We start from the raw sequence: 12,492 nt of genomic DNA, 5'->3' as shown, positions 1-12,492 counted from the left end.
AATGAATTGAATTAACCACTGTAATTAAGTTTAGCGAAGCTAAGAGTGTCGTGTGGTTTAAATCTATTTTCAATTGACATGTCCAACGACCTAGTAATACTCGATGTTTAGTAGCAAAGCATATACATTGTAACAATATTAACCCACCACACCATTAAGTGTAACCGATTTCAAACTTTCAAATGCTCGAAAGACGAGATAATTTGTGCATTGAATTTAATTTTTTTTTTCCTAAATTCATTTAAGGGGTTCTAATTAATATTAATATATAGTGGCCATTTATCCATTAAATTTATTTTGGGCTTATAAAGAAAAAAAATGCCAATCAAACAAATGGGCCTATGTTTGAGTTGGGCCGTTTATTGGCCCACTAAAATTTCATTTGAGTTCCGGAATTCGAAGCCCATTTACAAGAACTGTAAGCAGTCAAAGTTCACTTTCTCCCGCCAATGGAAGAAAACTCTTCTCTTTCGCCTGATCGACGTTTCTAGAACCGCAGCCGATTACGGATAGATGCGCTAGCTGAGCATTCCAGTGATTCCACTCCTCAAATTCTTTCTTTCTGTTGAATATAGCGTTTGATTTTTGCGCAGATTCCTTCTGATTTTCAGCTGAACAGCTGCTAAAACCCTAGCTGAAAGTTGATCTGTATTAGTTCAGGGTTTCTTGTTTTTCCATCTTCTGCAAGATGAGTACCATGAAGTTTTGCCGGGAATGGTATGTGTTAGAGTTTAATGTCGCATATGACTCTTGTTCTTCTGCGTTGATTAGTTTAAGTTGTTGAAAAATGTTGAGAATATGGAAATTCTTATTTTGCAGTAACAACATTCTCTATCCGAAGGAGGATAGGGATGAGAAGATTCTTCTCTATGCGTGTCGCAACTGTGATCACCAGGTAACCTTCTCCTTCTTTTCATTTCAACTTTCTATTCTAACTTCGTGAACGTTTTAGGTTTATTAGTTAGTCTTTCATTTCTAATGTAATAGTTTACGACTTACGAGTACGATGTTCTCTCTATATATTTGTCGGGTCTCTGGTGAAACCTTTAGCTATCGTTTTGTAGTTCAAATCAAATATCATTCTGCTTCTGGATGTGAGTTGCCCTACTTTATAGTAATTTTAACCTAGGACAACGATATTTGGTTCTGATTCGTGATTATGCCTTCAGATACTCAAGGTTGTCACTTTCACTCGTCACCCTGTTAAGTGTTCCTGTCGTCTTATCATCTCTGTTGTTAGCTTACCCTTCTCTGAATTTGAAGGACATACTATCCCATTGTTCTTGGTTGCTTTTGTAGTTCATTTCGGTATAATAGTTTTCAGGAAGGAACAATGTAAGAAGATTATGATTTAACTAATTCTCATCTTTTGATGACATGTCAACGGGTCCATTACAGTTCTTAGTTGGAGATATGCATGTACATCAGTATAAATATAGATCTAGACAAATGCTAGAAACAGCTACTCGTTTCATTTAATCTAGGTGAGGGAATATAACTTCTGTGCTGACGGTTAATTCAGCCTTTATAAAATTATTAGGATAGTATTACTAATTTAATTCTGAACGATGCAAGTTTGGGCCATTCTTTAGTTGATATTAGTGTTAACTCACTCCCTTAGGTCGTGGAATCGTTAAAGTTAATCTTCACGGATGGCTTTTGATTTCCTGGTTCTTTTGAATTTATTTGGGTTCTGAAATTCTTTACTAATTGAGTTGCATATTTTCTCTACCTCTAGTCAATGTATGTTTTCCTGATGGATCGTTGTTGGAAACTTCCTTTCTATTTTCTTGTAGCCGAGTAGCTTTTATTTTTGCCTACTGGAAGATAGACCTGTATCTGTACACTGAAATCAATATCCTCCCTTCTTTTCTTCTGATTCGACTTACTGATACTCCCTTCCATGTATTGACATGTTTTAATTTCTAGGACTTGATGGTTTCCTTCCCCCTTATTCTGACCATTAATTCTCATGTTTTGTTTTAAATTTCTGTTTGCAGGAAGTTGCTGACAATAACTGTGTCTATAGGAATGAGATTCATCACGCCGTAGGGGAACGCACTCAAGTTCTGCAAGATGTTGCTGCGGATCCAACACTCCCTCGCACAAAAGCTGTCCGATGTGCTCAATGCAACCATGGAGAAGCTGTTTTCTTCCAGGTTCACTTCCTTTTTATTTCCTAACTCTGTGTTGCTAGGCTTGAGCTTTCTTCTTCCCTCTCTTGATTTCATCAGTGTTACATTTTCCAACCCAAGCTTCATTCGTTCTTAACTCCCAAAAGTTGTAGTTTGTTCTAAATTACATGCCACATCATTATCTTAATTGGGCTGTGAATACCGCCGGTAAGGTTTTCTTGAATGAAATGTGAACAGTCTTCTTTTGTTGGATTTTTGTAGGCTGCTAGAGGTTACCAATTTTGATTTGCATCATTTCATCATGTTCATACTTATATCTAGCCATGATCTCATTGCATAATTTTATGCAGGCCACTGCCAGAGGGGAGGAAGGTATGACATTATTCTTCGTTTGCTGCAATCCAAATTGTGGCCACAGGTGGAGAGATTGATGTCAAATATGTGCTGAACATATGTTTACTTCATTGACTCTTGGTATGTCATCAAGTGTTTTAACAATCTTATGCTTAAAGACGTCTTTTTTGGCATGGGGTGTACAATTGTACTGATTGTCAATGTGGGTTGATGAGGACCACGAACTTCAACTAAGTCTTATTTTATAGATCTTAATTTTTATGAAGATTTCATCATTACCATAAAGTTTTGATATTTATTGAACCCTTTGTCTATGGACATACTAAAAGAATATTGAACAAAAAGATTGGTCTAAATTTGTAGGCATCAACCACCGGAGCAATTGGGAGTGCTGAATACTGATTTTTCATTTGTTATTGCTGTGGATGTGAAAGATAAAGAGTATTGTATACACAAATGAATCCGGGTGAAAGATGCTTTCCCTCTCTAATTTCCTAAAGGATTTGAATGAAAGGCATTGATTTGATCAAATAGGGAAAAAGAATTATCTACAATCAAGATAAATAGCCAAAGTGAGCTCCTTCTTCTTCTTCTTCTTCTTCTTCTTCCTCTTCTTCAACCTAACATTGGCCAATAATTTCTACCAAAATTCTTAGAATGCTAAGAGGCGTATTGTACAAGAATCTACAAAGGTGATACGTTGCGACTAAACCAGTCCGACAATCGTCTAATTTTCTTCGACATGTCTTCATTCTTTGCCACGAATGACTCGAAATTTGATAGCATTACCATGAAGTCGTGCTTCAATGCTTCCAAGCTTCGGTAGTAATCATTCTGTAATCTTTCCTGGATTATCTCAAGGCACAATGGTACAGGAAACCTATACATACATGTACAAAAGGCCAAAATTACATTCGAATACCGTATATACGGGTCTAGGGAGTTAAGTTTCTCGGAAGATGGATCAAGAAATTGATAGCAAATGGATTCATGAAAGTACCTGTTCTTGTATTGTGTCTTTCGTGCGAGAAGCATCAAATCTTGAATCCCGTAACGACCCTGAGATTTGAAGGACAACATCAGGTTATACCCATTCAAAAGGATATAAACAGAAAACATAATAACCTTGAAGAAGCAGACTACCTGCATAGAAGTCGACGTTAATTGGTCGAAGGCAGTTAACAACTTCGCTTTGTTTTCGTCGTCTATTCGAGGCTGATCCCACTGAGTAACAGTATCATACAGCTCCCAAGGACTATGTAAATGTGGTTCTGCAGGATCACTCCTATACTTAATTGTGTACCTCTCCCAAGGACTTTCTGGATACTCCAAAGATTTTGCCTGCACGGAGACAATCCGACCATCCCACCAACTACCATCTACTCCGACGTCGTTTTTCCACCACACTTTGCACTTATCCCTGAATGTCCAATTCCTCTGCATTGCCGCTTCAAACCGAGTTCTTTCGACTAAGAAGTCGGGGAAACTAGTCAACTCGGGCAGAGTTAACTTCAAAGATTGGAGGTATACATGGGAAGTAGGATCTATGAACTTGAGTAGCATTTTACAGCAACTATCTCCAGAACCTGCAGAAGTAGAATAAACAAGCTCGACAACCTTACAGAACTCAACCGCTCGTACAGGTCCCCGGATTGAGGTCCAAGGTCCGGTGTCTTTTGTGTGATAGTAATTTGTACAACAGTGATCTATGTATTCTTGATGGCCCTGTCAGGAAATTAACATTCAGTCAAAGATGGAATGTAAGAATCAGGCAGCACAAAACTATCCATGATCACTTACCTGCCTCAAATACGCAACTTCGTCGCCAAGTTGGGGAATATATCTGGAGCCACCCTCATGTGCGGGCATCATTAACCACGATCCTTTTCGGGCATATTGAACTGACTTTCTTCTTTCCACAGGATTTATGTCTTGAGTAAAACTACTCCTCCTGTTACGAGTGGATCTCGATCCAACTGTCATCCTTGAGCTTGATCCCCACTCTTCATTTGGTATATGGGATCTGTTTGCAGAACGTCTTGATCTATGTTCAGATTCCTGATCTTCGTCCGATTTAAGATTGTCACCCACATTATTTAGATCATATGAGGCATCCTTAAACCTCGAAGATCGTGTCTTACGAGGCATACTTTTGTGATTGTCTGCTTCAGCAGGTAGACTAATGTTGCCCGAAGCATTTTCGCCTGAGCCACAACCGTTGCTTTCTGCATTACTCTTTCCTTTGTTCGACTTTGATCTTCTATAAACAGCAGTGAACATTTTGTTAGTCTCTACTGCTTGCAACTCATCAGAGTTGCACAAGGTTGACATTAGTTTTTCATCATTTGGAGTATCTATATCTTGTGAGGAATCATTTCTATGATCAGAATAAGCTCCATTCATGACATCCTCCTGCAGCCCATTCAGATGCCGAGGGCTTCCGAACACCGTATTGTATTCATCGTTCTTTGAGCTTTCATCTAAGGATTCTATTTTGTGCTTCAGAGAATGTTCAGGGTCCAAAGAAACACTCCTCAACCTTATCTTTGCACGCATTGGTGCAATATTTCCAGTTTGCTCAGAAGCAGTGGTCCCATTTTGAACCGATGTGGTCGTTGCATCTGAAGGAAACATTAAATTCAAATTATTTGAATCATCGTGATCACTCGACTTACTGTTGACACGTTTAACGTCTCCACCGTTGACAACCTCCTGAGATTGCCCAGAAGCATCATCATCCCCATCGCCCATTTTCTCTGCACAATAATTCTCCATCTTTGAATGGGGGGATGGAGTACCAAAATGATTTTCTTGTTCTAAAGATTCACGAACGTCGTTCTCATTTTCATTATGATCGCCATCGGGAAACGAACTAGACATTGCAGCATATGCCTCAGAAGGCATAGTTTCGCCTAATCTTATGCGCTTCGATGAACGAACTCTGGAACCTCCCCATCTTATGTTCCCATTTGTGTAGACCTCGGTCAGATCAGAATGTCCATCAGTATTTCCAAATTGCCTCTCTGGTCTCATAAGAATCTGACTGGTTTCAATATCTTCCTTTGGGGACCTTGATGATGAGCTAGCCACAACAGCCATGTTGGAACAAGTAAGTGTTGTGTTTAAAGGAGGATCGACCTTATTCGGATTCCGAAGGGAGAATTTAAGAATCAACTTCTTTCGGTTTCCAATATCCACACGAGATTCAGGAACATCAAGAGATTTTGTCATCTCCTCGGTTCCATCTACGAATACTTTCCCTTTTGAATGCTTATTTCTGTTTTGCAATGACCTTTTGTATTCATCGCTCTCGATGTCTGAGTCTTCTAACGTAGATTCACTTTCTGAGCAATCACCTCCCGAGTCGTATTCATCTTCTCCATCTGTAGATTTTCCCTTAAATGATGATATCCAATTACGGGCATTACGTGCAGCAGCTCTTTGAGGTCTTAACAACTTAGATGCTGATTTCTTTTTGGAAGGCTTGTGGCCAGATTTCGACTTCTGGCTTCTGGAACTCCTAACTATATCACCTTCATACTCGTCCATATTCCGTCTTTTAACACGCCTTCCTGAAGAAGTCATGACCTCCATCTGAAATGTTGGTCGAAAGAAAACTTTATTCGCGGAAATTAATATATATATTGCAAAGACTCCAGGGGAAAAAGATATAATACTCACGTCTGCTTTCTGTTTTTTCCTATTTGATCTTCGAAGACCATCAGCAGGGGCATCGTCGATCCCTGTGTCTTCAGAGCTGCATTCTGGATCCGTTGAGCAGTTCGAATTTAGACTTCTTTGCTCCCCACCAGTAGAATAATCTTCAGGGACATTATATTCTGAATCGGTATCGTCGCTTTGTACTTCATTTTCTGGTCCCCAATCCATTGCATCTACAATCTCAGGCAATGGTTCAATCAACATGTCCAAGTCTGCCAAAGGCAACAATTGGTAATCTGGGTCGAGATTGAAGTCGGGCCCAACAGAAAGTTTTAGAGAAGATGGACGCCATTCAAGACCCATGGCACCCAAACGCCTTTGCTGGTATGCAGTCTGATAAGGTTCTGGATAAGGTATCATGCCTACAATTTTTGATCACACAAGCAGAAAACACAATGAATTAATACCAAACTGAAAACATATACCAATATCAGTTGGAGTAGTAAGAGACAAACCTGAGTCAGAAAGGAGATCTTGCAAATTCCGCCTGTAAGTAGTGAGTTGAGTTTCCTGAATCCAATATTGTTGGCGTTTCAGTATAATAAAATATCGTCGTAAATAAATAAAAGTACACGACAAAAGAAAAGAAAAGAAAACTGATTACATAAAAATCGTACTACAGTTAATAATAATAATAATAAAGAGCTCCAGTAGCTTGTAACAAAAAAAAAACGAAAATCACAAAAACGAGATGAATTAAAATCAGCATGACACCATTCACCCTTCTAAGCGCCCTCTAAGCCCTCGAAGACCCTTAAGCAAGCAAGAGAGCTTGGTTGAGTGTGTGGAGGATGTGGCATCCCAGTGATACATAGAGATCAGTGTTTTAAAGGAGTCATCAATTCAAAATTTTGAGAACTTTTGGTTTAATGGGGTCTTAAGCAGTAGATTCAATGGCAGAAGGGTGCAGCATGGATTGCCAGAAGGGTGCAGCATGGATTGGAAGGCAGGGAAGAGGATGGAGGAGAGAGAACAGGGAGAGGCATGGCTTTGTGATCAAGAATAGAAAGATAGTTAAGGTCCTCTGTTATCCATTATAGGGACACCTCTTACTGTTCTTGGAAAATTAAAAACTTATGAAACTTGGAGGATAAAGATTTCAGGCCTTTATTGACCAGGATAAAGAATTGATTCATTGGGTGATTTTTTAATAATTCATTGACCAAGGTTCATCATTGGGTTAATGCAGTCTTGTGCACATTTATTATGGGTTAATACAATCGTAGCTCAGGAAAATGAAATCAGCCAAGAAATTATTTCAGACTTCAGAGATGGCATGAAAGCAGAGGAAGCACATGTATGAAGCATGCACAAGATAATCATCACAGACCATTAGAAATTGCCTTGTCGCATGCTTAATAGCAACGTATAGTATTCTCCTACCTGGTCGACGACATTGCCAGAAGGATCCTGAATAAGTGGGCGATAGTCACCGAGAAAGAACTGCAGTAAAGACAAGACAATCAGTATTCAAAACATTAGCAAAATATGGGATCGTGAAGGAAACACAACAGAGCTCAACAAAATATCAATGTTCTTAAGTACCTGATCATACTTGGCATCCTGTTGGGATTCTCCTTGCCCTGTGCTTAATATATATAGCTGTCCAACATCATCTGAAAGTATAATTGATGTCCCATCTCTATATCACAGAAACAAAACTAAGACATTATAGTATAAACATTACTTAAGGGATACAGAGAAAAACTCATCCATTGCATTAAGAACATCTCAATATGAAGAACAAAACAAATGCACATATGCAAAATCAGCTCAGATATCAAAAGGTGAGGATCAATTTCACATTAAGTTAGAGAGAATCAAGCATATGAGGATCAATTTCGCAACGTGCAGTATGAACTTACGATGAAAACTTGCCATCGACCAGTTTGAAATGAGAAATTTCATATATCCGAATTGGTGTGCCTTCCCAAATCTAAAATCAAATAACATTATATATAATGAAAGTCCTCGTGAAAAAGTAGGAAATAGAAAGGCTGCAAACGAAATACTGAAGGGGACCCAAAAACTCACATCCCAAACTATTGTTTTCCCATCATATCCAGCACTCATAGCAATCCTTGGATTAGAAGGATGAACATCGAGTACATACGTCTGTCAGGGATATGGAGTGATCTTATCAGAACTTACAATTGAAAAATGGATATCTTTAGGATTCATAATGCAATAAGCAATAAATGAAACTGCTAATATTATTTAGTATATACAATTATTTTCTTCATTTCATGAGGCGGATATATTAGCAATCCAATTTGCTTAAAACAGTCCGTAATTTTACTCATGGGCTATTGTTTAAAGAAAAAGATGATCTACAATTAGGGTGAGGTATTGCATTACTTAGTTTCGGGAATGTTAGTTCCTGGCTATGAGTCTAAAGATTCGTTATACTGGCCAATTTTAACCAAAAGATGGTCTGCTTAAATGAGTCATAAAATCTATATTCAAGTTCATGTCACAAACCGAAATAAAAATTACACGCATGTCACTGTGAGGACCTGAACATAAGTGTGATCATGATCCTTACGTCATCATATACTGAAAATATTCTTGACATACGACATTTCGCAAGTAATTCACGCATGTCACTGTGCATATTACATATAATGCCACGACCATCTTATGAAGAAATGTATATATCACAACTACTAGATAAGACTTCACAGAAATCACTCTTAAACTTTCTGAAGAAAAAAATTTGCAACTAAATAAACCACTTACAGATTCAGTATGACCAGTCAAAGAGTGCACTAAGCTTCCATCCGAAGCATTCCAAACACAAATTCTACAATCTGCATCACATTTACAATCGATGTTTTTTTTTTTCAAGCTTCGAGTAGGAAACATAATATATTAAAAAGGTATTCTACATACTCTATATATATTTGATAGAGAGGTTAGAGAAAATGCTGACCCATTATAGCTGCTAAGACAAAACGGTTGTCTAGACTCCAAATTATCATATTTACACCACGAGGAGTAGGAAGAATCCTCTGACGAGGACCGCCTCGAGCAGGCTGTGGAGGCATGGGTGGAGGTGGCACTTTTAAATGGTACGCACGGGTCCAGCGGCCAACCTTCCCCTGAAACAAAAAATTGAAAGGTATGTCATTAGATATATAACAACTATATTAAATACACCCAAAAAAGAAACCTATTCAACCACATTAAGGAGTAAACACCAGCATAAAAGGCAAGGAGTCGCTTAAAAACTTACATGTGACCTACGTGATCTTGGAACCCAAATAATTGCACTGCCATCACGAGAACAAGTAACTATATTGTCGTAAGTGAACCTGGAACCACAACAAGGAATTAACTTAGGGTAAAGATGCTTGATAAATAAGGAAAAATGCACAATCCATCTTTTATTTTCTTATTCAACTACTAAACCCATAAAGTATTTTCCATTTTCTATCCACAAGCAATTTTTTACTCCTCTGGTCAAATTTGCAAAAATTATGGATCTTTATATCATGCATATGTATACCGACGGTCTCTCAATAGACTTATCCACCAATTTAGTGAAGAACTGAGTGGGTTTCACCCAATAATGCACCTAATGGGCAGAAATGGAAAACAGTCACGCAAAATCAAGGAATACTATATAACGATGGTCAAAATATGCAAGTCAGAGAAGTACTTTTGACAAAGCATAATAAGCAAACTTGAAAGTCCTAAAACCTTACTACAAGGACTACAAAATTTCAAATTGAATAGCATAGGAGTTCAAAAACAAAGCAGGCAAAAAGCAAACAAATTATCAGCAGTTGTCAACAATATCTCCTATAACCCAATTATATCTTCTAGCTCTAGCCTTTTTTCCCACCAGAAGTGGCAAAACATACCAGGAGTTTTTGAACTTGTGAACATTGTCTTCCTTCACAATGTCAGTTGTTGTAAATCTTGATGCTACCGCACATCCACTGCAGAAATGTAGCAAGAGTAGATTAGCATGAAACTTCTAATAATATAAAAGAACGTACAATAAGAAAATATGACCTGAATTGCACATAGTTGACATCATTCTCATGGCCAGCCAATACATCAATCTCATGATTTGGTTGGTCTGGGTTATCATTATTTCCTTTATAGGCACTCCATACCTGCTTGATAAAAGATCATATAAAGATTAGCTAATCAAGTACACCTTTATCGATAGGAACTTATCCTTACTTCAAAGCTTGAAACTACGCACAAAAAACATTCAAGGGTTTAAAGAAGAATAAGATATTATTTGAAGAAAACAAGTAATTTTACCCTGGCTAAAGTGTCAGAACTACCAGTAACAAAAATAGTTCCACAAGCATTAAATGCACAGCAAAATATTTGATGGCTCTGAGGAAGAGTACTCACGGAAGAGCCACTGTTTCTTGCTGCAGCTAAAATTCATTGCAAAATAAGTTTAAAAAAAAAAAGAAAAAAAAACAAGATATCAATGGTATTGATAATAACAAAAAAATGGCCAACCAATCACAGAGTCCGAAGGCCTTGGAACATAAATCCGAGGAGCACTTTGAGAAGAGCTCCGAGCATCCCATATCCTACATGTTCCATCGTCTGACGATCTACACAAAAAGGAGAAATCCTACAAAATGATTTCATACAAAAAGTACACGTTTCATTTTCTAGTGATTATATGCAAAAATTAATTTTTAGACTGCAGCTCATAAGCTTTTCATAAGGGAATCCCGTTTCATTGATAAAATTGTTTCCCGTTTCAAAAAAATATGTTATATGTATTGGTTGTTCAATAAAGAATCCAGGATTGATATTTTTCAGCTCCTATGTGGTGTTGTCAAGCTCAAGTCCAAAACCAAAGATGATAAGGAAAAATGTGGAATTTAGTCAAAAAACCCAAAGGATCTTTTTAACACAAATTTCTTGAGTGCAATGATAGAGATGCAGCTAAGTTTAAAGCATTTTGGCAGTGTTCTCGATCTTTTGTTTTTGCTAACTATTCCTCAAATGATATTTGTCAATTGAGGGGCTTTATTGCAACTTTGACGACTCCTTAGATAGAAGGGATCTTATTTTGACTCCTCCCTTGTCACTAGAACATATCTGAAACTTTTTAATCATCAAATTGTAACTTTGATGAATCTTTGGACAGAAGGATCCCATTTCTACTCCTCCCTTGTAACTTGAACACGTTTGTAACTTTTAAATCATCATGTAAAGTATGCTTCTTTTCAGGCAAAAACAAAAAAACAAAAAAACAAAAAAAAAAAACAAAAAAGAGAGAGAGAGAGAGAGAAAAAAGAAAAAAATAACAACAAAAGAAAGAAAAAAAAACTTCATAAGCTAAGCCAAAAGATGAAAAGGAATCAGCCTTACGAAAGAAGCTGATATGCAGCTCTGGGACTGAAGGCAATGGCAGTAATAGCACCAGTATGTCCTCGCAAGACTGAAATTGGTAGCCCATCAGGCAAGCGCCACTATAACATACCACAAGGGAAAACAAGTAAAGGTTGATTTTTCCACAATATAGAAGTAAACAGAAATAAGCCTGTCGTTAAAATGAACTTACAACACGGATAACAAAATCATTTGAAGATGATGCCACCACAGCATTGTTAGAACTTACAGCCAGATCAGTGATATCACCCTTTTGAAGCACAAAATTGAGCAACATATAAGAAATTCTACTCAAGAAATTCTGAATTGTCGGGTGTTCTCCTCTAAGTAATTAAATCTCACCTCATGTCCTCGGCAGCTTGCCAAGCAATATGCAGTTTCCATTGACCAAATCTTTACAAGGCGATCATCTGAACCAGTTATCACATATCTTCCCATGCGATCAAAAATTGCTGTCAAAAGTTAAAAGAAAAGTGAACCATTGGCTAGACAAAGAAATAATATGAAACAGTGGTTAGCTCAGGTGGATAGATGGTATTTGTGGATATTTTATTCAATTTTGAGGAGATAAAAGTTAGTGACGCTCCACCATCAGATATGATGATGATCTCTAATGAAATCCTCCAGTTGTTAATACGGGATGCTGGCCCCCAAGGGGGTGGATTGTGAGATCCCACATCTGTTGGAGAGGGAAACGAAGCATTTCTTACAAGGGTGTGAAAACCTCTCTCTAGTAGACGTATTTTAAAACCTTGAGGGGAAGCCCAGAAGGGAAAGCCCAAAGAGGACAACATTTGCTAGCGATGGGCTTAAGCTGTACAAGAACCGAACTAAAGAAATGGATTTCAATCATGCAAAAGAAGATCTAATGAGAAATTACGAAAAAAAAAAAAAAAAAAAAAAAAAA

The 12,492-nt window shown here is 37.7% G+C and overlaps 2 protein-coding genes across 4 annotated transcripts in view; one reads left to right on the top strand and one right to left on the bottom strand.

The window, feature by feature from the left end:
- The first annotated feature begins 409 nt into the window (after window positions 1-409).
- Window positions 410-2,942, top strand: LOC111799967 (DNA-directed RNA polymerases II, IV and V subunit 9A). 2 transcript variants are annotated; one of them, XM_023683515.1, is made up of 5 exons: window positions 410-717; window positions 820-895; window positions 2,001-2,159; window positions 2,486-2,609; window positions 2,853-2,942. In XM_023683515.1, exons 1-4 carry the CDS (start codon window positions 689-691, stop codon window positions 2,564-2,566), a joined length of 345 nt encoding a protein of 114 aa, XP_023539283.1. In that variant the 5' UTR covers window positions 410-688; the 3' UTR covers window positions 2,567-2,609; window positions 2,853-2,942. The 2 variants fall into 2 exon arrangements, with proteins under 2 accessions (XP_023539283.1, XP_023539282.1); XM_023683514.1 differs by lacking the exon at window positions 2,853-2,942 and having other exon boundaries at window positions 2,486-2,767.
- The window catches only part of LOC111799965 (bromodomain and WD repeat-containing protein 1-like), a 13,630-nt gene continuing 4,016 nt past the window's right edge, over window positions 2,879-12,492 (bottom strand). The window contains exons 6-25 of one of the 2 annotated variants that reach the window (XM_023683508.1): window positions 11,928-12,037; window positions 11,758-11,835; window positions 11,565-11,665; window positions 10,698-10,795; window positions 10,488-10,609; window positions 10,230-10,333; window positions 10,076-10,153; window positions 9,445-9,523; window positions 9,142-9,310; window positions 8,949-9,019; window positions 8,244-8,324; window positions 8,075-8,145; window positions 7,755-7,851; window positions 7,593-7,652; window positions 6,665-6,719; window positions 6,171-6,571; window positions 4,290-6,083; window positions 3,633-4,214; window positions 3,490-3,548; window positions 2,879-3,369 (exon numbers count right to left, since the gene is read on the bottom strand). In XM_023683508.1, coding sequence (XP_023539276.1) covers window positions 3,174-3,369; window positions 3,490-3,548; window positions 3,633-4,214; window positions 4,290-6,083; window positions 6,171-6,571; window positions 6,665-6,719; window positions 7,593-7,652; window positions 7,755-7,851; window positions 8,075-8,145; window positions 8,244-8,324; window positions 8,949-9,019; window positions 9,142-9,310; window positions 9,445-9,523; window positions 10,076-10,153; window positions 10,230-10,333; window positions 10,488-10,609; window positions 10,698-10,795; window positions 11,565-11,665; window positions 11,758-11,835; window positions 11,928-12,037 — 4,406 coding nt within the window. In that variant the 3' untranslated portion in view covers window positions 2,879-3,173. The remainder of the gene's footprint in view (window positions 3,370-3,489; window positions 3,549-3,632; window positions 4,215-4,289; window positions 6,084-6,170; window positions 6,572-6,664; window positions 6,720-7,592; window positions 7,653-7,754; window positions 7,852-8,074; window positions 8,146-8,243; window positions 8,325-8,948; window positions 9,020-9,141; window positions 9,311-9,444; window positions 9,524-10,075; window positions 10,154-10,229; window positions 10,334-10,487; window positions 10,610-10,697; window positions 10,796-11,564; window positions 11,666-11,757; window positions 11,836-11,927; window positions 12,038-12,492) is intronic. The other variant, XM_023683509.1, reaches the window with a different exon arrangement.

Source organism: Cucurbita pepo, chromosome LG08, assembly GCF_002806865.2.
Source record: "Cucurbita pepo subsp. pepo cultivar mu-cu-16 chromosome LG08, ASM280686v2, whole genome shotgun sequence".
NCBI lineage: Eukaryota > Viridiplantae > Streptophyta > Magnoliopsida > Cucurbitales > Cucurbitaceae > Cucurbita > Cucurbita pepo.
This window is presented reverse-complemented; position numbering and strand designations above follow the sequence as displayed.

Excerpts from the sequence above, each read along its gene's own strand:
- LOC111799967 (XM_023683515.1), top strand. The coding sequence starts at position 689 with ATGAGTACCATGAAGTTTTGCCGGGAATG. Across the intron at positions 896-2,000 it reads GTCGCAACTGTGATCACCAG|GAAGTTGCTGACAATAACTG; the intron begins GTAACCTTCTCC and ends TTCTGTTTGCAG. Across the intron at positions 2,160-2,485 it reads GAGAAGCTGTTTTCTTCCAG|GCCACTGCCAGAGGGGAGGA; the intron begins GTTCACTTCCTT and ends AATTTTATGCAG.